The 26,074-nt window shown below is 42.3% G+C and overlaps 1 protein-coding gene across 3 annotated transcripts in view; it reads left to right on the plus strand.

Moving 5' to 3' along the window:
- txndc16 (thioredoxin domain containing 16) overlaps positions 1 to 26,074 on the plus strand; it is a 134,097-nt gene that overhangs the window by 40,369 nt on the left and 67,654 nt on the right. For all 3 annotated transcript variants that reach the window (XM_041215252.1, XM_041215250.1, XM_041215251.1), the window contains 3 exons: positions 55 to 169; positions 2,060 to 2,206; positions 16,887 to 16,946. In XM_041215252.1, the coding sequence (XP_041071186.1) occupies positions 55 to 169; positions 2,060 to 2,206; positions 16,887 to 16,946 (322 nt within the window). The remainder of the gene's footprint in view (positions 1 to 54; positions 170 to 2,059; positions 2,207 to 16,886; positions 16,947 to 26,074) is intronic.

A 26,074-nucleotide genomic window follows, 5' to 3' on the forward strand; every position in this document is an offset into this window, starting at 1 on the left:
ACGTATTTTAATCTTGTAAAATATTTTTGTTGATATTCTGTTATGTTTCTTTAGGATTTTTCCATCAACTATTTTGTCATAACATCTGCTGAAGAAATTGTTGACCTAGTCAAAGGCGAAGTAACAACTAGGGAAGAAGATGATGAAGATGAAGATATGGATTTCATAGGTATGGCGAGGAGGAAAAGGAGCGAAATCTAATGGCAACTGCATACACGGGGAGTTATCAAGATATTTCTTCCAATTTTAAAGTGTTCTTAAATGTACAAGTTGTTGATTGAGTGGGTGTATAAAGTGGACACACGGCATAATATGATGAAATCAAAAGATGAAGGAGGTGCATTTACTATCTGAGCCATTGTCTTTTGGTTTAATTGCATTAACTGAAATCTGATGCCTTGGTGACCTTGTTGCATAACAGAAAATTTGACAATATTGTTGGTTGTTCATGCCCAAATTGGGAAAATATCGAGCTAGGAATAGGATTTAATTTTAAGTTAAATATAGTTAGAAATGATCCAATACCTTGCGAAATTTGATGGTTCCTAATTATAGGACTATGGATGTGCCACATCATAGAAAGCAATTGGTCAAAGTTATATAATTTAGATTGCAACATTAGAAAAATACTTTAAGGTTTTACTTATAAGTTTTGGGAAAGAAAAAGCTCTGCAGAGCTTTTCTTTGGGATTAACTAGGTAGAATCCATGTAAGGTTGACTTGAACATATTCTTGAGGAAGGAACAATCATTTCTTTTTCCATATTTTCTTATATTTTGCAACATATTACAGGAGTAAAATTATGAATGGTTCATAACATAAATACATTTTTATTACTGGGTAACAAATATTTAATGCCACTCAGTTGAATGAAACTCCAGAACTTTCTGTTGGTTAAATAAATGACCGTGAGTGGGGTAAAAATTCCTCTTAATGAAATAGCACATTTCTATATCACAATAATTCCATAATTTCCTATTGTAATATATTATTGTAATATGTCCAGAAATATAATGCTAGTTGATATATTGTAAGCACACTTGACTTCAGAATAGATCTGGATCTTTTTCTTTAAAACAGAGACGCTCTGCCATTTATTCATCATTTATGAATGTACATTCCCATACTTAGCTTTGATTATTATTGCTAGCATTACTGGCATTTATCCTTGGGCAAGGATGAATTAAAAACAGAAAATGCAGGACATGATCAGCAAGTCAGCAGGACACTGTCATTTCTTTACAAAAATGGAATGTTTCTGTATAATCATTATTTCAGCAGGTAATTTAATATTTTTAGTTACTGGATGTTTACATCCAAGCGTAATTTTTTGATAAGATATTTTTATGTTATAGTCTATTTTGTGCAGGTTGTATCCTACACATTTTTATGTTGGCTTTTTCTGATTAATTGAGTACCCCTGGGATCAAATAGCCAGGATGCCTCATTATCTGCTTCCTCCTCCTCCTCCTCCTCACTGTACTATCATATTTCCTGAAATGCACATTTTGGTTTTGTGATGAGGACATTGCCACGGGATTTCCTTAAGTCAATGTCCTGAACAATTATCTTCAGCATCTTCATCATTGATCACCTTTCCATCATAAGATCAGACACGGATGTCTCCACCTGCCTGGACGAGTGCAGCTCCCACAATCAAGAAGCTCGATACTATCCATAACAAAGCAAACCACTTGACTGACTGGCACCCCAGCCGCTACCTGAGATGAGAATAATTTTTTTTTAGAAAAGGCTAAAGAAACTAACTCCTGTATGTATTTTACAAAAAGGCCAGCAATCACTGGCGGATATGTAAATTGAGCATCCAGGAAAAATGGCAGTGGTGTTTAGGCTAGTGCTGCTACCTGTACAGACATCCCGAAAAGTCTCCTGTCTAGATGATCTATGGTGCCTTGGAAAGCTGAAGCACAACCTCATTTCACTCATAGTGCAGACATTGGAGGCAATAATATGCCTACAGTACTGTATAGGGTGAATGCGTGATTAGGTGAAATGCTTAACTCAGTTGGACCTGAAGATTTATTTTTCCATGCTTCAGGTGTTCAAGATGATGAAGTGTCAGAAGCTGTCTATAGAGACAGATGGAGAGAGCTCGATGTAGACTTAGTTCAAGCACTAACGGACAGCAGCTTTCCTACAAGTTTAGCAACAATTCCCCATGTGGTGGTGCTATTCTACACAGCTTGTAAGTACTGGGAAGTTTTACAAATACGTGGTTAAAAACAGAATTATATTGGGTCAAATCTTCCAGCCTTGGGATCATTGGAGATCGGATGTGCGACTGAAGATGCTCATTGGAAATGTTAGACAGAATAAAACCTAATCTAACAGCTGGGTAGCTACACAACTGACCCCCCTGACCTATTGAATAACCTTGACTACCTCCAGACCGGACCCGATTGCACCTACCCGACCCATCCCGACTACCCCCGACCCAACCACCACCCTGAACACCCAATTACCCCCCCCCCCCCGCACTGATCTGACCTGACCCGACTACCCCCCTGCTGGATCACAGGTCTGACCCCTGTTGCTCCGACTATCCCTCACAACCACTATACTACCTCCCAACCCCCGATTGCTCCTCCAAAACATCATACTTGCCCCCCAACCCATCTACCAGCTCACCCAACATACCCCCACCACCTTATCCACCTATCATCTCACCCAGCTACCCATCACTCAGTCATCCACTCATCCTTTCATTAACATTCAAGCTAGACCTTTAAACTTCTCAAATGGCAGCTAGTGCCATAAAAAGGAAGTATTCTGTTTTCCCCTGACTCTACTCCGCTCTGATGGAGTTTCCTGAATGACATGGCACTGTGTATTTCTGGGAAAGCTGGGCCCTGAAGAAATGCACAGCAGCATCGAGTTGGGGGAATTTTCAAGCAGAGCAGCAATCCGAATATCATTGCCACGTTTGGAAGATCTGGGCCATTATAAAAAGATGAAATAGAAGGATTACTGGCTTGAATAGCAATGTTTGAACAAAAAAATGCTTCAATTACCAAGAGGATGAGAAGGTATTGAGTACAATTTAGAGTTGATGTGGAAAATAAATTGATACCTTTGAATTTCCTACAGGTAAACAGATTATGATGGAAAGGATAATATGTTTGGCTAATTTAAGCAGATGGAGCAAATAAGTAGTGGAAGTTTATGCTTTTAATGTTTCTGTACAATCATTTATATAGCACACATTCCCTATTTCTTTTAAGCAAGTTGATTGTGATTTTTTTCTAGGTTGGGGGGCACATGTATAGGCCAAATTTTATTTTGTCAATTTCTAATTTTCTTCCTTCTGAAGTTGGTGACATGTGCTGAGTTCTACAGGTTGTTGAAAGCCCTCCATTAGTTCCCTTTAGTCATTGGTTCTTAATTTGTGAGTTTAGACATTGTACAGCCTCCTAATAGGCAATCATGAGACGGCACAGGAGAACCTGACCCTGCCCTCCCTGACCTACACATTTATGTGTTTCAGCAGGAGTATTGGGTAGTGATCAATAGTGTAAAGCCTAATTGGCTTTTCTCCAATCTAATTCAGAGACATTGAAGCCAATTGTAATATCTCACTTCTGTCCTCACTGAACTAGCTCAGACCTGGGACTTTATTGAGATTTATGGCTCACTATCACTTCAGTTGAGGTTTTTATCCATGGAGCCACTGGGGAGTTCATGTTGAAAATAAACAATGGGATGGACTTTGCTGGAGGGTGCCTAGTTAAGTGAATTTTTTTCATGCATCCTTCAGCTCAAATATTTTTTTCCTGGATGTTGCTGTAATTGTGAAATTAAATAGGAAATTGCATTCTATAGATCTATTGTTACCTATGGTGTTATGGGATGAAGCTAAGTAATCAAACTGTTCATGTCCAATAACAACGTTCATAAGTTAGGAATAACAATCATTTTACAAAATAAAAATGCACATTTATGGAACATTTACTCTAATTTTGATCAACTAAGTTGAGATGAAATAGTAAACAGGCTATTTTTTTTCGATAAGTTATCTCTTATGAAATGTAATTAAATAATACCCTGGAGGTACCCTAGAAGATGCATTGGAGATCCTATTGAAAGTCCCAACAGAAGGACTGCATGGGAATTGCCTGGGAAATGTCAACTTTTGATGGGCAATTACCCCAAATCTGAGAGCCTCCAAAACTCCAGTTTAAAGTCAGAGACTCAGATGGTTCCCACTCTCTTAGTAGAATAGTTACCCAGGAAAGGTTAGAAGGATTAAAACCAGTTCTGAATCCTGACCCCCTGCCACTCTCCACCACCTGACTACCACCCCATCCATCCAACCGCATCCCCCACCCCCCTCAACATAGACACAGTTCTTTTGATGCCTTTGTAGTCGTCAATCTGGTACAGGCTCTGAGATTACACTTCTCCATTCCCAAGCAGCCTTCATGTATCTTCTGGCGAAGTTCTTTCTGTATTGTGATGTATTGTTCTGGATCCAGATAGCAGAACACCATTTCTAATGAGATGTCACCTCTGTGTTTACTGTATCTTATCGTGCCATCCCCAGATCACTTGCTTAGGGACCAGCTTTAACTCTTTGTCTTTGCCAGTCTCCTCTCTAATTTAACTCTGTTTCAGTAAGGTTACGTTCACTAGGTGATGGATCTTTATACCTAGATATTTTGTCTCATGCTTCTTCTGTGGCAACAACCAAGATAGGGCATCTGCTAGCACAATTTCTCTTTATGGCTTGTATTTCATATTGAAATCGTAACTCTGAAGCCTCAGGAATAATCTCTGCTGCCTTCCTGGTGCTCTACACAAATTGTTCTTGTAGATCTGCTTCAGTGGACGCTGATCACTCTCCACCATGAACTTTCTCCCACAGAGATATGTTTGGAATTTCTTACACCCATACATGACTCCCAAAAGCTCTCTCTCTATGTTGACATATCTGGTATCAGCTAATGTTAGAGCTTTGGATGCAAATACAGTCAGTTTCCCTGTTGTACCAGGGTTGCTCCCAGTCATTTTGTAGAAGCATGTATTTGCAGAGTGACAGGTTTCATTCTGTCAAAGTATGACAGACTTGTCTCCTTGCAGACTACTACTTTTGAGTGTTTTGGAACTCTTGTCTTGTCACTCTGACCACTGGCACTCAACATCTTCTTTCATCAGCTCTCATAGGTTTGCTGTGTGTTCTGACATGAGGTATGACAGCACTTATAAAGTCAGGGAAACTTCTCTACTCTTTCTTGTTTCTTGGAGCTTCCATCTCAGAATGCTATGACTCTTTCAGAACTCAGCTTGACTCTGTCAGGTATGTACACCGTTCAAAGAACTAGCATTTTCTCACAAAGTATTTGTTTGTGTTTACCTTGATGCTAGCTTACTAGTTCTTTCTGTGGCTTCATGTAGATGGTAGCTGTGATCTTTTCCATCCAACCATAGATTTTTTAATTCATTCATGGGATGTGGGCTTTTCTGGCTGGGCCAGCATTTATTGCCCATCCCTAATTGCCCTTGAGAAGGTGGTGATGAGCTGCCTTCTTGAACTGCTGCAGTCCATGTGGTGTGGGTACACAAACAGTGCTGTTAGGAAGGGAATTCAGGATTTTGACCCAGCAACACTGAAGGAACGGTGATATATTTCCAAGTCAGGATGATGAGTGACTTGGAGAGGAATTTCTAGGTGGTGGTGTTCCCATCTATCTGCTGCACTTGCCTTCTAGATGGTAGTGGTTGTGGGTTTGGAAGGTGCTGTCAAAGGAGCACCTTCACTTTGTGAATTCCTGAAGTGCATCTTGTAGATTGTACACACTGCTGCTACTATGCATCGGTGGTGTAGGGAGTGAATGTTTGTGGTTGTGGTGCCAGTTAAGCGGGCTGCTTTGTCCTGGATGATGTCAAGCTTCTTGACTGTTTTGGGAGCTGCACTCATCCAGGCAAATGGGGAGTATTCCATCACACTCCTGACTTGTTCCTTGTGGACAGGCTTAGGGGAGTCAGGTGGTGAGTTACTCGCCGCACTATTCCTAGCCTCTGACCTGTATTTATATGGCTAGTCCATTTTAGTTTCTGGTCATTGGTAACCCCCAGGATGTTGATAGTGGAGGATTCAATGATGATAATGCCATTGATCATCAAGTGGTGATGATTGGATTGTCTCTTGTTGGGGGTGATCATTGCCTGACACTTGTGTGGCGCAAATGTTAGTTGCCACTTGTCAGCCCAAGCCTGAATATTGTCCAGGTCTTGCTGCATTTGGACATGGACTGCTTCAGTATCTGAGGAGTCGCGAATGTGCTGAACATTGTGCAATCATCAGCGAACATCCCCACTTCTGATCTTATGACGGAAGGAAGGTCATTGATGAAGCAGCTGAAGATGGTTGGGCCAAGGACACTACCCTGAGGAGCTCCTGCAGTGATGTCCTGGAGCTGAGATGACTGACCTCCAACAGCCACAACCATTTTCCTTTGTGTTAGGTATGACTCCAACTAGCAGAGAGCTTTCCTCCTGATTCCTACTGACTCCAGTATTGCTAGGGTCTTTGATGCCACACTCTGTCAAATATTGCCTTGATGTCAAGGGCAGTTACTCTCACCTCACCTTGGGAGTTCAGCTCTTTTGTTCATGTTTGAATCAAGGAGATGAGTGGCCCTGGTGGAACCCAAACTGGGTGTCAGTAAGCAGGTTATTGCTAAGCAAGTGCCACTTGATAGCACTGCTGATGACCCCTTCCATTACTTTACTGATGGCCGAGAGTAGACTGATGGGGTGGTAATTGGCCAGGTTGGATTTGTCCTGATTTTTGCGTGGAGGACATACCTGGGCAATTTTCTACATAGCCGGATAGATGCCAGTGTTGTAGCTGCACTGGAACAGCTTGGCTCGGGGCATGGCTAGTTCTGGAGCACAAGGCTTCAGTACTATTGCCAGAATATTGTCAGGGCCCATAGCCTTTGCAGTATCCAGTGCCTTCAGTTGTTTCTTGATATCACGTGGAGTCTGACATCTGTGATGCTGGGGAATTTCTGGAGGAGGCCGAGATGGATCATCCACTCGGCACTTCTAGCTGAAGATTGTAGCAAATGCTTCAGCCTAAGCTTTTGCACTGATGTGCTAGGCTCCTTCATCATTGAGGATGGGTATGTTTATGGAGCCTCCTCCTCCAGTGAGTAATTTAATTGTCTACCACCATTCATGACTGGATGTGTCAGCACTGCAGAGCTTAGATCTAATCTGTTGGTTGTGGGATCATTTAGCCCTGTCTATCACTTGCTGCTTATGCTATTTGGCACGCAAGTAGTCCTGTGTTGTAGCTTCACCAGGTTGACACCTCATTTTTAGGTATGCCTGGCATCCCTTCCTGCACTCTTCTTTGAACCAGGGTTGATCCCCTGGCTTGATGGTAATAGTAGATTGGGGGATATGCCGGGCCATGAGTTTACATTTGTGCTCGAGTACAATTCTGCAGCTGCTGATGGCCCGCAGCACCTTGTGGATGCCCAGTCTTGAGTTGCTAGATCTGTTCAAAATCTATCCCATTTAGCATGGTGGTAGTGCCACACAACACGATGCAGGGTATCCTCAATGTGAAGCTGGGACTTGTCTCCACAACAGCTGTGAGGTAGTCACTCCTACTGATACTGTCATGAACAGATGCATCTGCAGCAGGTAGGTTGGTGAGGTTGAGGGATGGTTTTCACTCTTGTTGGTTTACTCACCGCTTGCCGCAGACCCAGGCTAGCAGCTATGTCCTTTAGGACTCAGCCAGCTTGGTCAGTAGTGGTGCTACCAAGCCACTCTTGGTGGACATTGAAGTACATTCTGCGCCCTTGGCACCTTCCATGCTTCCTTCAAGTGGTGTTCAACATGGAAGAGCACTGATTCATCAGCTGAGGGAAGGCAGTCCATGGTAATCTGCAGGAGGTTCCCTTGCCCATGTTTGACCTGATGCAATGAGATTTCATGAGTCCGGAGTCGATGTTGAGGACTCCAACTCAAATCCCTCCTGATTGTGTACCATTGTGCTGTGTCTGTTCTGTCAGTGGGACAGGACATGCCCAGGGATGGTGATGGCGTGTAAGGTATCATTCTGTGAGGATGACTATGTCAGGCTTGACTAATCTGCGAGACAGCTCTCCCAATTTTACCACTAGCCCCCATAAGTTAGTAAGCAGGACTTTGCAGGGTCGACAGGGCTGAGACTGCTGTTGTCGTTTGCCGGTGCCTAGGTCAATACCGGGTGGTCTGTCCTTTTCTGTGACTTTCTGGCAGTTTGTTAAACTGAGTGGCTTGCTTAAGAGTCAACCACAGGTCCGAAGTCACATGGTAAGACCAGGTAAGGACAACAGATTTCTTTCTCTAAAGGACATTAGTGAACCAGATGGGTTTTTACAACAATCGACGATGAACTTTCAAATCCAGATTTTTATTGAATTCAAATTCCACCGTCTGCCGTGGCTGGATTTGAACCCAGGTCCCCATAGTGTTACCCTGGATCTCTGGATCACTAGTCCAGTGACAATACCCCTATGTCATCCCCTCGCATCCTGAGATCCACACTCAGTGCCATGCGCCGCCATATGAACACACTCGACCTCTCCCTCCAGCAGCACCGCCGTACCCTTTTTCAAAGCTGCGCGTGCCTCCAGTTTCATTTTATTCTTCGTCTCATTCGACGCCTCAACAAGAAACTTTTTCTCTCAAGTGCTAAGGAACGCAAGCTCCAACAATTCATCGACACCAACACCCATCTAGGACCCTCCACCCCTGCCTGTCCCTCCGGCCCCACCCCATTTTCCAATCCCAGCCCCAGCCGTGTATTCACTATACCCCCTGACCTTCCCCTCTCCGATGCTGAACGTTCAGTGCTCAGCAAAGGACTTAGTTTCATACCCCTACGCCCTCACCTTAATGAATTTCGGGCTCGGCACAATGCTGAACTCTTCTTCCGCCGTCTTCGTCTCCGGGCTCACTTCTTTGGACAGGAGTCCTCTCCCCGTTCAACGGATCCTTTCACCCACCTCCAATATTCTCCCTCCACCTGGACCCCTCCCTCTGGATTCTTACCTTCTCTTGATCTTTTCATTGAGAACTGTCGGCGCGACATTTGTCGTCTCAATTTCTCTGCTCCTCTCACCCATTCTAATCTCTCTCTCTCTGAACTTACTGCACTCCATTCTCTCAGGTCCAACCCTGACATTGTCATCAAACCCGCTGACAAGGGTGGTGCTGTTGTTGTCTGGCGCACTGACCTCTACCTCGCGGAGGCTGAGCGTCAACTCGCAGACACTTCCTCCTACCTCTCCCTGGACCATGACCCCACCACTGAACATCAAGCCATTGTTTCCAGGACCGTCACTGACCTCATCTCCTCTGGGGATCTTCCTCCCACAGCTTCCAACCTGATAGTCGCCCAACCTCGGAGGCCTGCTTCTACCTCCTACCCAAAATCCACAAACAGAACTGTCCCGATAGACCGATCGTGTCAGCTTGCTCCTGTCCCACAGAACTCATTTCTCGTTATCTTGACTCCCTTCTCTCTCCCCTTGTCCAGTCCCTTCCCACCTACATCCGTGATTCCTCTGGCACCTTACGTCACATCAACAATTTCCAGTTCCCTGGCCCCAACCGCTTACTCTTCACCATGGACGTCCAATCCCTCTACACCTCCATCCCCCACCAGGATGGTCTGAGGGCCCTTAGCTTCTTCCTCGAACAGAGGCCCGAACAATCCCCATCCACCACTACTCTCCTCCATCTGGCTGAACTTGTTCTCACACTGAACAATTTCTCCTTCAACTCCTCTCACTTCCTCCAAATAAAAGGTGTGGCTATTGGTACCCGCATGGGCCCCAGCTATGCCTGTCTCTTTATGGGGTATGTGGAACATTCCTTGTTGCAGTCCTACTCCGGCACCCTTCCACAACTCTTTCTCCGGTGCATCGATGATTACTTCGGTGCTGCTTCATGCTCTCGTTGGAACTTGGAAAAATTTATTAATTTTGCTTCCAATCTCCACCCCTCCATCATTTTCACGTGGTCCATCTCTAACACTTCCCTTGCCTTCCTTGACCTCGCTGTCTCAATCTCTGGTGGTAGACTGTCCACCAATATCCATTACAAGCCTACTGACTCCCACAGCTACCTTGACTACAGCTCCTCACACCCCGCTTCCTGTACGGACTCCATCCCATTCTCTCAGTTCCTTCGCCTCCGTCGCATCTGTTCCGATGATGCTACCTTCAAAAACAGTTCCTCTGACATGTCCTCCTTCTTCCTTAACCGAGGTTTTCCACCCATGGTCGTTGACAGGGCACTCAACCGTGTCCGGCCCATCTCCTGCGCATCCGCCCTCACGCCTTCTCCTCCCTCCCAGAAACATGATATGGTCCCCCTTGCCCTCACTTATCACCCCACCAGCCTCTGCATTCAAAGGATCATCCTCCGCCATTTCCGCCAACTCCAGCATGATGCCACTACCAAACACATCTTCCCTGCACCCCCCCGTCGGCATTCCGTAGGGATTGTTCCCTCCGGGACACCCTGATCCACTCCTCCATCACCCCCTACTCCTCAACCCCCACCTATGGCACCAACCCATGCCCACGCAAAAGATGTAACACGTGCCCCTTCACTTCCTCTCTCCTCACCGTCCAAGGGCCCAAACACTCCTTTCAAGTGAAGCAACATTTCACTTGCATTTCCCCCAACTTAGTCTACTGCATTCGTTGCTCCCAATGAGGTCTCCTCTACATTGGAGAGACCAAACGTAAACTGGGCGACCGCTTTGCAGAACACCTGCGGTCTGTCCGCAAGAATGACCCAAACCTCCCTGTCACTTGCCATTTCAACACTCCACCCTGCTCTCTTGCCCACATGTCTGTCCTCGGCTTGCTGCATTGTTCCAGTGAAGCCCAACGCAAACTGGAGGAACAGCACCTCATCTTCCGACTAGGCACTTTACAGCCTTCCGGACTGAATATTGAATTCAACAACTTTAGGTCCTGAACTCCCTCCTCCATCCCCACCCCCTTTCTGTTTCTTCCCCCTTCCTTTTTTTTTTCTAATAAATTATATAGATTTTTCTTTTTCCCACCTATTTCCATTATTTTAAAATATTTTTAAATCTTTTATGCTCCCCCCACCGCCACTAGAGCTATATCTTGAGTGCGCTACCATCCATTCTTAATTAGCACATTCGTTTAGATATATATCACCAACTTCAACACCTATGTGTTCTTTTGTTCTGTTGTTTGTGACTTCTTTTGATGATCTGCTTCTATCACTGCTTGCTTGTCCCTACAACTACACCCCCCCCTCCACTTCTCTCCTCCCACCCAATGCAACCTGCCCCCCACCCCACACACACACACACACACACACACACACACACACACACACACACACACACACACACACACACACACACACACCTTAAACCAGCTTATATTTCACCCCTTTCCTATTTCTACTTAGTTCTGTCGAAGGGTCATGAGGACTCGAAACGTCAACTCTTTTCTTCTCCGCCGATGCTGCCAGACCTGCTGAGTTTTTCCAGGTAATTCTGTTCTTGTTTTGGATTTCCAGCATCCGCAGTTTTTTGTTTTTACCCCTATGCCATCGCCTCCCCTGAAGATCTGGATATCATCAGCCATATCAACTAGACCTTTAAATCCTCGGCATGTCTCATATATTTTCTGCTGGAACACATCCTGGCTCACTTTAAGGCCAAAAAGTCGACCCAGAAATATGTACCTACCAAAGGATGTGTTAAATGTTGTCAACAGCGAAGATCCCTCATCAAGCGTCATGTTCCAGTAGCCATTTCTGGCATCAAGCTTGCTGAAAACCTTTGCCCCTGATCTCTTCCAGTGTTGGAATTGGGTAGTGATTCCTCTTTATTGCTCGTTTAACATCTTTGAGATCCAGGAAAATTCTTAGTCGCCCATTTAGTTTCTCTCTTACCACGATGGAATTTACCCAATCTGTAGGCTATGTGACTATGCTGGTCACTTTTATTTTCTTCCATCACTTGGAAGCTCTCTTTCAAGCTTTCCTTTTAGTTCTCTTGGTACTTTACGTAGGGGATGAATTTCTTTGCTGGATCGATAGTCTAGATCAATGGAGACGTGATACTCAAAATATTCAAAGCATCCAACCATCTCATTAAAGCTCTCTGGATACAATTAGATCTTTCTTGCTTGTGATCGGAAGTTGTTTTTTAATGTGTGTAATACCTTCAGCTCTCATTGACGTCTTCTTCACCTCATGGTTTTCTGAGATAAGCTGCAGCTCTTCGTAACTGCTCAATCCCAGGATAGCAGGACCATCTGTTAACGTAGAACATACAATTAACATCTTTTCCTTAGGTTGTTCCTAGCTGCCGCATTTCAGTTCCCCTGTATGCTGTTAACAGGGCTTGGTTGCTTGGTTTCAGAACATCTTTCCTTGAGTAACCACTTTCAAAATTTCAGGAAAGATCTCCTCATATAGTCTGAGCAGGACACTTTTACTCTGTGCTCCAATATCAATCTTCTGCTTCAGACTTATGGCTGTGGGCTTATTTCTCACTCCCCTTCTGGTCTGAATGTTTGAGTGTATTTCTTTTCTCTGGGAATTAATTGTATCCAGTCATTTCAAGCAGTTGTATGGTTCCTTTGCCTATTATGTCCTCAAACTCCTCATCAGCTTCCAGTGTATGGATGTTTTGGTTTCTTTACCTCCTCATTCGCCATATTTCTCTCTCTCTGATAACTCATTTACCATCTTCGTTCCTTGTTCTGCACACCTTTTCCCAGTGATTGGGCTTTTCACAAGCCCTGCATTTTGATCCATGTGCAGGGCATTTCCTTCTGCCTGTGAACTCATGTAGTCATCCACAGCTTTTGTACATCTTTCTCTCTGTCTGTTGTGCATTATTTTGCTGCTCTTTCACTGCATCAGCCCTGCTGGCTTTCTATTGACTTAACTGAAGACTGGCTATGTGGGTAGTCAGCATCTGCATTTGTCTGCTCATGGCTTCATGTGCTTTGGCGTGTCCAAAGCTTGTGATATTGTGAACTTGTCCTTTCCAATCAAATCTGTTTGCACTTCAGGGTATGCAGATCCCTAAAGGAGTTTACCAAACAGCCTTTAATCTATACCCTTGAATTTACATTTTCTGGCTGTATTTTTCAATCTTTTTATGAAATTGTCAACAGGCTCATCCAGTTCTTGCCTCAGGCTTTGAAATTCATATTGATGATTTGACTTTAGTGGGAGATGTGTGCTGAATTTTTGGAAAGTTTTGTCTGCGTTTTTACTGTCATTCTCACCCATCTCCCAGCTACTGAATAAATTGAATTCTTACTCTCCTGCCCACAAATGTAGCTGACCCTTTCATCTTCACTAGTGCCTTTTAGAAAGCTATTGAATGTCAGTCTGCATGTTTGTTTAAACTTCTCATGCCCTCTACAACATCATCAGCTTCCCAATTCATTATGGGCAACAGCTGTACATACATTCCAAAAACAGAATTACCTGGAAAAACTCAGCAGGTCTGGCAGCATCGGCGGAGAAGAAAAGAGTTGACGTTTCGAGTCCTCATGACCCTTCGACAGAACTTGCGTTCGAGTCCAAGAAAGAGTTGAAATATAAGCTGGTTTAAGGTGTGTGTGTGGGGGTCGGAGAGATAGAGAGACAAAGAGGTGGAGGGGGGGCGTGTGGTTGTAGGGACAAACAAGCAGTGATAGAAGCAGATCATCAAAAGATGTCAACGACAATAGTACAATAGAACACATAGGTGTTAAAGTTAAAGTTGGTGATATTATCTAAACGAATGTGCTAATTAAGAATGGATGGTAGGGCACTCAAGGTATAGCTCTAGTGGGTTTTTTTTTTAATTATATAATGGAAATAGGTGGGAAAAGGAAAATCTTTATAATTTATTGGAAAATAAAGGGAAGGGGGAAACAGAAAGGGGGTGGGGATGGGGGAGGGAGCTTACGACCTAAAGTTGTTGAATTCAATATTCAGTCCGGAAGGCTGTAAAGTCCCTAGTCGGAAGATGAGGTGCTGTTCCTCCAGTTTGCGTTGGGCTTCACTGGAACAATGCAGCAAGCCAAGGACAGACATGTGGGCAAGAGAGCAGGGTGGAGTGTTGAAATGGCAAGCGACAGGGAGGTTTGGGTCATTCTTGCGGACAGACTGCAGGTGTTCTGCAAGGCGGTCGCCCAGTTTACTTTTGGTCTCTCCAATGTAGAGGAGACCACATTGGGAGCAACAAATGCAGAAGACTAAGTTGGGGGAAATGCAAGTGAAATGCTGCTTCACTTGAAAGGAGTGTTTGGGTCCTTGGACGGTGAGGAGAGAGGAAGTGAAGGGGCAGGTGTTGCATCTTTTGCGTGGGCATGGGGTGGTGCCATAGGAGGGGGTTGAGGAGTAGGGGGTGATGGAGGAGTGGACCAGGGTGTCCCGGAGGGAGCGATCCCTACGGAATGCCGATAAGGGGGGTGAAGGGAAGATGTGTTTGGTGGTGGCATCATGCTGGAGTTGGCGGAAATGGCGGAGGATGATCCTTTGAATGTGGAGGCTGGTGGGGTGATAAGTGAGGACAAGGGGGACCCTATCATGTTTCTAGGAGGGAGGAGAAGGCGTGAGAGCGGATGCGCGGAAGATGGGCCGGACACGGTTGAGGGCCCTGTCAACGACCATGGGTGGAAAACCTTGGTTAAGGAAGAAGGAGGACATGTCAGAGGAACTGTTTTTGAAGGTAGCATCATCGGAACAGATGCGACGGAGGCGAAGGAACTGAGAGAATGGGATGGAGTCCGTACAGGAAACGGGGTGTGAGGAGCTGTAGTCGAGATAGCTGTGGGAGTCGGTGGGTTTGTAATGGATATTAGTGGACAGTCTATCACCAGAGATTGAGACAGAGAGGTCAAGGAAGGGAAGGGAAGTGTCAGAGATGGACCGCGTGAAAATGATGGAGGGGTGGAGATTGGAAGCAAAATTAATAAATTTTTCCAAGTCCTGACGAGAGCATGAAGCGGCACCGAAGTAATCATCGATGTACCGGAGAAAGAGTTGTGGAAGGGGGCCGGAGTAGGACTGCAACAAGGAATGTTCCACATACCCCATAAGGAGACAGGCATAGCTGGGGCCCATGTGGGTACCCATAGCCACACCTTTTATTTGGAGGAAGTGAGAGGAGTTGAAGGAGAAATTGTTCAGTGTGAGAACAAGTTCAGCCAGACGGAGGAGAGTAGTGTTGGATGGGGATTGTTCGGGCCTCTGTTCGAGGAAGAAGCTAAGGGCCCTCAGACCATCCTGGTGGGGGATGGAGGTGTAGAGGGATTGGACGTCCATGGTGAAGAGTAAGCGGTTGGGGCCAGGGAACTGGAAATTGTTGATGTGACGTAAGGTGTCAGAGGAATCACGGATGTAGGTGGGAAGGGACTGGACAAGGGGAGAGAGAAGGGAGTCAAGATAATGAGAAATGAGTTCTGTGGGGCAGGAGCAAGCTGAGACGATCGGTCTACCGGGGCAGTTCTGTTTGTGGATTTTGGGTAGGAGATAGAAGCGGGCCGTCCGAGGTTGGGCGACTATCAGGTTGGAAGCTGTGGGTTTTCGTTGAGTGGGGATGACCATTTTGTTTTCACATGATTCACTCAGTTTTTCTCTGTCTCTGGCACTAATTCAGGTTAATTTTTCTCTATCTAATTCAACATTAAATCTGTTTAAAATGTTAGGGTCTTACCCATAAACATTTGCTGTTGCCACTTTATTCTTCCCAGAAGCTTGGGCTATGCATGGGGTTTCTGGGAGTAGTTTCATGGTGATTATCAGCATATTGTAAAATTACTAGTTACACTATCTGGGCGTTACCCTTATTGCTACAAGTTACAAATTGACCTTCAATGAGTTAATATATCACTGTTGGTTATGAGGGGGATCTGTGTTATGAGTAATACTAGTTAATGATGCAGTTTCAATGAGTGATTATTAGAATCTGGTGGTATCAGATTTTTCTTTGAATTTTCCATTTTCTTTTCCTCTGTTTCCCTTCCTTTGGCTGCTCATGGATGGCATCCCAGTTCTCAAAATATCTTGCACAATAGCTGCTGCCACAAAACCAGGAGCAAAGATCACAAATCTCGTGATCAAACCTCTGGGATTCAACTAGAGTTTGCATCCGTGCCTATAACAAGTCATACTTGCCCTACTTTCCCTATGTCTTGAGTCAACATTGCATATATAAGTAAAGCATTCTGTTATTATTGAATCTTTTGTATCTATCAATCAGCTGGGAGTAAAAGCTTACTGATCTTCAGGAATTCAGCTCTCTGACCAGTTAAATAGAGCTTACTTTCTGAATTCAGATGACTCCAGCATTTGTGGGCTTGTAACAACTTTTATTGGCATAAAATAAACTTCAAATGAGTAAGTGTTTCTCTACGATTAAACACACAGGGTGAGGATTTAGAGAACCCAAATACTACATAACACTGGGCTTTTTAAAAATTGAATTGTTTGTGAAAACTTATTATACTTGAGTGCATGAAATTCTGAATTGAACTTCAATTATAAACAATATAGCATCAACACATCTCAAACCAAGAACTGAAGTTAATGTTTTATTACTAAATTAGAGCCGCTTGTGGCCATTTGGATAGGAGCTTTGGGTATCTCAAGCAGCACCCCTGGTTAATTCCATATAAGATAATTTGATTGGAAAGTTTACAAAAAGAATGAGGATGAAATTTACTGTATATGACAGGCAGTACTCCTAAGTTAAGTCTTTGTATTAATACCTAGGTACCCAGAGCAACACTTGGGGTGAATATCCCAGTCTAGTGTACAGAGCTTTTGCAGTGTTAATATTTATATTGTTGATATTGTAGGGGATGCTGTGTCCATGGCATTTTTGCAGTCCTACATGGCAGTTTCGACCAAACTTGCAGGTAATGTGCTATAATTAATTTTATTACAATTGATTTGTTTCTAGTAAGAAGGCTGTTGTGAATATCTTGTACGGAATCTTTACATAGTTTGAGTTACTGGTGCTAATTTTCAAAAAGACGGTGTTGAGATTACAAACATCAGCTCTCTGTTGTTTTTAAAATATTTTCATTTTTGTTAACCACCCCTTTCCCCTTCCCTTTTGTTGTGCTGCAGAGATATAGAATCATATTGAATGGTTATAGCACAGAAGGAAGTAATTCAGCCCATTGAGTTCCCGCCAGCTCTCTGCCAGCAGTTTAACTACTCCTACGTCCCTGCCCTTTTCCTCTAACCCTGTAATTTTATTCCCTTCAAATAGACTGAATATTTGTACTGATTTACTATAGAGTAAGCTCTTGTACTGTCAGGCTGAGGCAAGATGGTCATCACATGGAAAGACAGAAAAGTCTGAGCTAGTCATAAACAATTATATACAGAGTAGCCATTTAAGTAGTGGAATGGTTGATGTCTAATCTATCCTAGCGCCAAGTATAAATCCACCATCATTTCCATGGTACCCATAAAAAACTGTGTGATAGCGGAGGGTTGAAATATTTCTAAATGTTATAAGTGATTGCTTACTTCTGCAATATGTTTGAGAAGATAAATGAGGAATTTGTATACTGTACATAACTCTTTGTAGTGTCTTCATTGTATTGTAACAGCAACCATAATATAAAATTCAGCTTGATTAGCCAAATGCTGAAAGTGCAATGCTAGTACCTGATTATAAGGATGTTTCATTTACAGAGGGTAGATGACCTGAGTAAGATTAAACAGGAAAGAATGGGAGGTTGTTTTGCTGGGTACCAGGTGAGGCTTGTTACATCACTGATGAAAAATTTAACAATTTTAAAATCATTCTTATGCAGGAAAAAACCGTATATGTATGTTGGAATAAAAGAAAAGGCATGTAGTAAAATAAAGCCAAAATGGTAAACTTCATGTCCAAAGCGAAATTAAACTAAAGAAGAAATATTTCAACAATATAAAGTAAATAGTTCACAAGAGAATAGAGGTAGCTATCAAATTCGGCTGTGGACAAGAAATCTTCAATTATGATAGGTTGGATTTGGCAGTTGGCGGCAAAGCAATGATGCTTGCTGCTGACCTTGAAGAAAGCTGCCTGCAAAGATCCAGTGGTCTGTGATGTGGTTTTCCCCTTTCTCGGTTTAAGTCTGGTGCCAAATCTAGGGGATCTCTTGGCATGCAGCAGCAATGATGTCAGCAAGCAGGTAAGCAGCCAATCACATTGAAATATTCACACACAGCAAATCAGGAAGTTGAAAGTACTTTTTTCAACTCCTTTTATGCCCTTTTAGTCTTATTTCACCCCACCCCCACTAGAGCTACCTTGCGTGTCCTGCTATCCATTCTTAATTAGCACATTCATTTAGATAATATCACCACCTTCAACACCTCTTTGTTCTTTTGTCTGTGACATCTTTTGGTTATCTCCTTCTATCACAGCTTGCTTGTCCCAACAACCACCACCCCCCCTTCTCTCTCTCTCTCTCTCCCCCCCACCCTTAAACCAGCTTATATTTCACCCCTCTACTATTTTTACTTAGTTCTGTTGAAGAGTCATGAGGACTCGAAACATCAACTGTACTCTTCTCCGCCAATGCTGCCAGACCTGCTGAGTTTTTCCAGGTATTTTTTATTTTTTGTTTTGGATTTCCAGCGTCCGCAGTTTTTTTGTTTTTATCTCTGAGTTGAAAGTACTTCGTCTTTCACTTTGAAATAAATGATTATGATTAAAGATAAATTAAATATATACTTTAAAAATGGTTTTTTAATCATAATGAAGAAATTTGATAGTCCACAAATATAAAATCAGCTTTTCAGGGTCAGTGAGGGTGTTTAGGGGTAATTATGAAGTTAGTATGCTATTGAAAGCCCTATTATGCCTCATTCAACAAGGTGTAACTTTTTCAAGGATTTTTACAGCAAGACCAACTGCATAGTAGTGGAAATTCTCAATTCGTAGATTTCCCGTTGATTGTAACCATTGGGATGCTTCAACAGTACACCACCTGAAGAAGCATAGAATTGCTGACAGTAACTTCTGGATTTTCATATTATTCTGCCCACCCAGAAGTTACTGTTAGTTTCAGTGGCGTAATGACAGCGACGCTGGCAGTTTTGCCACTAATACCACTGCAAAATCTGGGCCATTGACTAAAAGGGCAATGTGTGTGATAGGGATACTAAGGTTTTTAAAGCTAATTTGAGTCAATATGCATTAAGGACAGTCTAGAACCAATGAGATATTCTGTATGACAGACTTGTGTGCAGTCCCAAGGTATGGCCATGGTTTTAAATGGCTACTTTACATTAGTCTTTACAACTGAAGATCATGCTTATTTATCAATTTAATTGTGTTGATGCTGAAATTGAATTTGTCGAAGTGGACCTGGAAATGGTCCTTCCTGGCATTCAAGTTTTTGAAGCAGATTAGTTTGTTGGTCCTGATTATCTTTATTCTATGGCTCTGAAAGAAATGGGGGTTGCATTATGCAAACCATTGACGCATTTACTGAGGATTGACGCATATACTGGTCTCTTGAACTGGAGAGAGGTCATGTGCTGATATTTAAAGAGGGCAAATTAGTCATTAGTAAGATTCCCACCGGGACCAATACTTGGACTGTCACTCTTTATTTGTACTAATGATCCGAATGAGAGCAACAGTAGAATAATCCAAATATTCGTGGACAAGCCAAAGCAGCTGTTAGGACATTTAATGAGAAGCAAGGAAGTTTAAGTGAATGTGGAAATGATGGGGAAATGGGCCCATGGCTGATAGCCTCTGGAGCTTAGAAGAATGAGAGGCAATCTCACTGAAAGGTTACAAAATTCTGAAGGGGCTTGATGGGATGGATGCTGAGAGATTGTTTCCATTAGTCGGGGAACCTTAAACACAGGTACAGTCTCAGGGTAAGGGCCCGATCGTTTAGGACTGAGATGAGAAATTGCTTCACTCAAAGGGTTGTAAATCTTTGGAATTTTCTACCCCAAATGATTATGGATGCTCCATCGTGGAACATATTTAAGGCTTGGATAGACAGAATTTTGGTGTCTCAAAGAATATGGGGAGTGGGCAGGAAAATGTAGTTAAAGCTCAAGACCAGCCATGATCATATTGAATGGTGGAGTAAGTTTGATGGGCCGTGTGGTCTACTCCTGTTCCTATTTCTTGTGTTCTTGTGAATAGAGACTAGATTTTTGTAGATCAGAAGAAACAGGTGTGCTCCTCCAGATCACACAAGGAAATCAAGCCTTCCCATGATAATGCTCACCCCCATAGTGCTCCTCCTGACCGCTTGCCATATACTAGGAATGTTGTTTCAGGTGCCCTAATGGCAGCCTCCTGCCCTCCAGTTCCCTTGTTATTTCTGCCAGGTTTGGGTGGGAGTCTTTCTTACAGATTATAAATGAGGCCTGGCTGTTAAAAATTGTCTGGGCCTCCCTGGTGTTGCACCTGGATGTGCCTGCTGTTTGCAAAGTTCCATTCCTACCCAAGGGTTAAATATATACCCCAATGACACATGATAGGTGACATGAGAGACCTTTTGCACTTGGTGCAGATTATGAAATAATTTTTGCTTACACTTGTCATGTTTTACAGAGAAATCAGGGAGGCCAGTTCTCAGAATATCATGAGCCCATTATCTGAAGGTTGAATGCAGGCTTCTAAAGCTGAGTTTCATGGGAGGAAAAATTAAAATGCTCTGGAAGAAATGATTTACCAGCACTAATGATTAAGTTTGATCAAACTACGTTTGTGATTGGACAACATTAACAAAAGAACATTCTTGAGTTGACCAGCAGAACAGAACAGACATCCTAACAACCAGTTGTTTTTTTTTTTAATCCAGTAGAGTGGAAGATACTTAATGCATCCCTCTTAAATGTTGCAATTTAGACTAATTTGCTAAATGTACTATTGTTGGATATCCTCTAAATTTCAAAAAATAAGTGTAACTTGACTATATATTCATGCCAGCTTGTCTTTGCGTTTGTTCAATCTTTGGGTTGTCTCTTGGAGATGCATTTTTGATTCTCTTTTTGGCTGCCACATTCCCCCTCAAAGCCTGGAAAACTTTCGTTTTTTGTTCATGGTCAAAATATCACTAAGTTATGATTTACGTGCTGCAAAGTCTAGAATAACAATCAGGTTCTGAATTCTTAACATTTCATATTATTGCCCGATTTGTCCGGTCATAGTAAATCGTTGGAATAATATTCATCTTTCGTAACTTATTTTGCCTCAGAAGAAGAAAGGAGAGTTACACCTTTCACCCCAGACTTTCCCACATTTTGCAGCAGGTGTTTTTATTTCTAAACTTGTATAATTGCTGCTTCCTGCTCATCATCTACAGAGTCAGAAAATTCATAAATCCAGTAAATAGAAGTCCTAGCAATGTTCTACTTGAACATTACTTTTTCTTCCTAATAATCCAAGTTTCAGCCATTCAGACCTTGATTGACATAATGTGGGAATCTGTAAGACTAGAAATGTATAATACTGGGTTCTCCAAATCTTCCAACTATTAGATATCTTTTGATCAAGGAGATTTTGTATCTGCAGTCTACCCTGATTATTGAAGTTATAGCTGTGCCAATTTTTTTTATTATAATAACACGTTAAAGTACAGGAATGTTGAGTCGGGGACTGGTGGGTGGAAATTAGAATTTGATGTACTCTCTGGAGTCTCCTGATAGCACCCTAATGGTTGTGTATTTGCTGTTATTTACACTGCATTTTAATTCCTGCTACAAACAAATTTGTGTCAGAGTATCCCTGTGAGGTTGAATTAATGAGTATTATTGATCCAGTAAGTATTTCAGAATTTGAAAAATGTTATTTTAATTTTGGAAACTCAGTTTAAAGTGAAAATTGATATGTAAAGAAATTCACATGCCTCAAGACTATTTGGAAAGCTATTAAGTGAACCACTTAATTGCCAAAAATAATTTGTGCCAATTCCTCCAAAGACAATCTTATCAAATTGACTATTTAAAAGCTGGTTAAAAAAATACTGAGATAAAAACAAAAAACTGCGGATGCTGGAAATCCAAACAAAAACAGAATTACCTGGAAAATCAGTTCTGTCGAAGGGTCATGAGGACTCGAAACGTCAACTTTTTTCTTCTCCGCCGATGCTGCCAGACCTGCTGAGTTTTTCCAGGTAATTCTGTTATTGTTTAAAAAAATACTGTTGGATTTCCTGATGGCTCAGTTGTCTTGAAAGGAGGTGACTAATAGAATTAGGTTAAATAATAAATTCTCATACTCATGGTTTGAATGTGTTGCACAGAGGGGGCCCCACCCACCCATGGTTTGAATGTGTTGCACAGAGGGAGCCCCACCCACCCTATCTTTTGGCACCGCCCCCCTCCCCCGCCCCTCTTGTCACCCTTTTCACCCTGCCAATTTTGTTTCATTTGCCTAACTGTTTTCTCTTCCCCTCTCAGTTCTGTGTTGTTGCCACTGGTGCTCTGCAGAACTGATTCCTGCAGAATTTCTTGGGTCAGCTTATTTTCATACCCTTTAGAGGATCTGTTGTTTTAAATATTTTGCTGGGGATGCTTGGACATGAAAGCCCAGTCATTAAAAAGCCACTTTTGATTGAAGGTTGCAGCTATAGGGCAAGGGACAGCTGGTAAATATCAAAGTGTTTGATCAATCAGTTTGTTGTCAGGTAGAGTACTGGATGGTTCGCATTCTTTATTTCAAGAATGGCTGCCACTGCATAATTTGACACTAAAAGATGAATGGACTGCTGTCCGGGAGAAAATATTCAGATAAATATGTCTTGTGCCATGTGTAAATGAAAGTAGCATTGCCACTGACTGACAACTTTCTCACATCTAAAACTGTGGATCAGTATCACAAGAAGTTCAATGACCTCACCAGGACAGTCAAGGTAATGGATTGGTCACTTTTTCTTTCTTTCTTCGACAGCAGCATGTCCTTCACTCTTCAAAATTTAGAGCCACATAGTTAACCTTTAACACTGCACTCTGCTTAAAGGGAACAATATTCAGGGACCTTTTAATATATGTTACCATTTTCCCTAACAGTAATTACTTCCATGAAGACACTTAAAACCTCTTTGTCCATTTAAACAAGATGATACCACCATCTCTTTTACACCAGCTGTCTGGCACTCAATTGCTAGCCTTCACCTAAGCCTCCACTTGCACACAACGTTTATGGCTGACAGAACTCAAAACAGTCTGAAGAGTGAAGAGAAAGAATGGGAAGAGGCTCCCGGCATCCCTGACACTAAGGAGCCACATCCTTTCCCTTAGCCCCCATATGGAGTTGATTGAAGGTAATCTGCTCTTGTCATTGAAATTGGAAGGACAGGAAGCTAGGAAAAAGTGGTGAGGCAGCTCTGTTAATTAAGGATGACATTAGTACAATAGTCACTTGCCTAATAGTCATTTGGTAGTACAGAACTTGAGTATTGCTTGAAAAAAAGAGACATGACTATTTTTTGTCTTGCACTCATCAGGACACTTGCAAGAATACAAATATAGAGGGAAACAACAATTTATATTGTACGTGAAGAAGACACTGATTGGTTGGCAAGTGGCATTGCCATGGAGAACGCACCAGTGATGGTGACTGACAGTTAACAGCCAAGCATTGTTCGAAATTTAAACCAGGCAGCTTGACCCTGATTGGTCAAGACACTGCCCTGAGGAATGAGTCAGCAAATGGCTGTCGCTCATTTTGTTTAGCTGAAATAGGTGCAATGTATGTACATGTTCTTTCTGTCTGCAGGGTCAAGCTGCCTAGTTTAAATTTCAGACAATGCTTGGAAGTTAACTGTCAGTCACTGTCACTGGTGCATTCTCCATAGCAATGCCACTTGCCAACCAATCTCTTCACATGCAGCACAAATTGTTTCCCCTTATATTGGTATTCTTGAGTGTCCTGGTGAGTGCAAGTCGAAAAGGTTAGACATGTCTCTTTTTTCAACAATTAGCACAATAGTGAGACATGACCATAATTCTAAAGATCAAGTTGTAGAAAGGGTTTGGGATGAGATAAAAACAAATAGCAAGGGTGAGAAGTTACTTATGGGAGTAGTTTATAGGCCCCCTAACAGTAACTACACTGCAGAATGGATTATACAGGAAGAAACAATGGGGGCTTGTAAGAAAGGTGATTTTAATCTACATATAGATTGGATGGCTCAGATTGGCAAAGGTAGCCTGGGAGATGAGTTCATAGAGTATTTTCGGGACAATTTCTTAGAGCAGCATGTTCTGGAGCCAACCAAAGAACAGGCTATTCTAGACTTGGCAATGTGCAATTTTTCAGGATTAATTAATTATGTCATAGTAAAGGAACTTCTAGGTAACAGGATTGTAGCAAGATTGAATGTCGCGTTCAGTTTCAGGGAAAGAAGAGTGAATCTAGCACTAATATTTTAAACTTTAATAAAGGCAATTATAAGGGTATGAAGACTGGCTAAAGTGAACTAGGAAATTAGTTTAAGGGATAGGTCAGTAGAGATGCAGTGGCAGACATTTAAGGAGATATTTCACACCATTCAGCAAAGTTACATTCTAGTGAGAAAGACAGACTCTGGGAGGAGGATGCATCATCTTGGCTAACTAAGGAAGTTAGATAGTATCAAATGGAACAAAAAAGCTACAATTCAGTGACGATTAGTGGTAGGTCAGAAGTTTGGACAGAATTTAAAAACCAACAAAGAATGACCAAAAAAAGAGAGAAATTAGAGCATGAGAGAAACTAGTTAGAAATATAAAACAAAAGAGTTTCTACAAGTATTTAAATAGGAAAAGTTATTAAAGTCTGTACTGGTCCACTAGAAAATGAGTCTGAGGAATTAATAATTGGAAATAAGAAAATAGTGTAAGTGTTGTGTCTGTCTTCACTGTAAAAGACACAAATAACATCCCAGAAATACTTGTCAATCAAGAGGTGAAAGGAAGGGAGGAATTTTAAAACAATTGCAATCACCAGGGTAAAGGTACTAATAAAACTATTTGAACTAAAGGCTGACAAGTCCCCAGGACCTGATTGACTTCAACCTAGAGTCTTAAAAGAAATAACTGCAGAGATAGTAGATGCATTGGTTGTAATTTTCCAAAATTCCCTAGACTCTGGAAAGGTGCCATCAGATTGGAAAATAGCAAATGTGCCTCCACTATTGAAAAAAGGAGGGAGACAGGCCAGTTATCTTAATATCTCTCATAGGGAAAATCCTGGAATCTGTTTTTAAGGAGGTCATAGCAGAGTACTTAGAAAATCTTAAAACAATCAGGCAGAGTCAACATGGTTTTCTGAAAGGGAAATCATGTTTGACAAATTTATTAGAGTTTTTTGAGGAAGTAACAAGCAACAGATGACCTGTAGATGGATTTCCACAAAGCATTTGATAAAGTGCCACATGAAAGGTTACTACACAAAATAAGAGCTCATGGTGTAGGGAGTAATATATTAGCATGAATAGAGGACTGGTTAGCTAACAAGAAGCAGAGAGTAAGGATAAATGGGTAATTTTTGGGTTGGCAAGCTGTAACTGGTGGAGTGCCACAGGGTTCAGTGCTGGGACTTCAACTATTGACAATCTGTATCATTGACGGATGAACGGACTGAATGTATCGTTGCTAAATTTGCTGATGGCACTAAGGTAGGAGAGTAAGTTGTAAGGAGGGCATAAGGTGTCTGCAAAACGGTATAGATAAGTTAAGTGAATGGGCACAAATTTGGCAGATGTAGTATAATATGGGAAAATGTGAACTCAACCACTATTTAATGGTATAAATAATATACAATTTAAATGGAGCGAGATTGCAGAACTATCTGGTACAGGGGGATCTTGATGTTCTGGCACATGGATTACAAGAAGTTAGTAAGCAGGGAAAGCAAGTGGTTAGGAAGGCAAATGGAATGTTGCCGATGTTGCAAGGGGGATGGAATATAAAAGTAGGGAAGTTTTGCTACAGTTGTCTGGGGTACAGTGTACAGTTTTGGTCTCCTTACTTAAAGGTTAGAAGCAGTTCAGAGATCTTATGAAAGGTTGGACAGATTGAGCCT

This window comes from Carcharodon carcharias, chromosome 20, assembly GCF_017639515.1.
Source record: "Carcharodon carcharias isolate sCarCar2 chromosome 20, sCarCar2.pri, whole genome shotgun sequence".
Lineage (NCBI taxonomy): Eukaryota > Metazoa > Chordata > Chondrichthyes > Lamniformes > Lamnidae > Carcharodon > Carcharodon carcharias.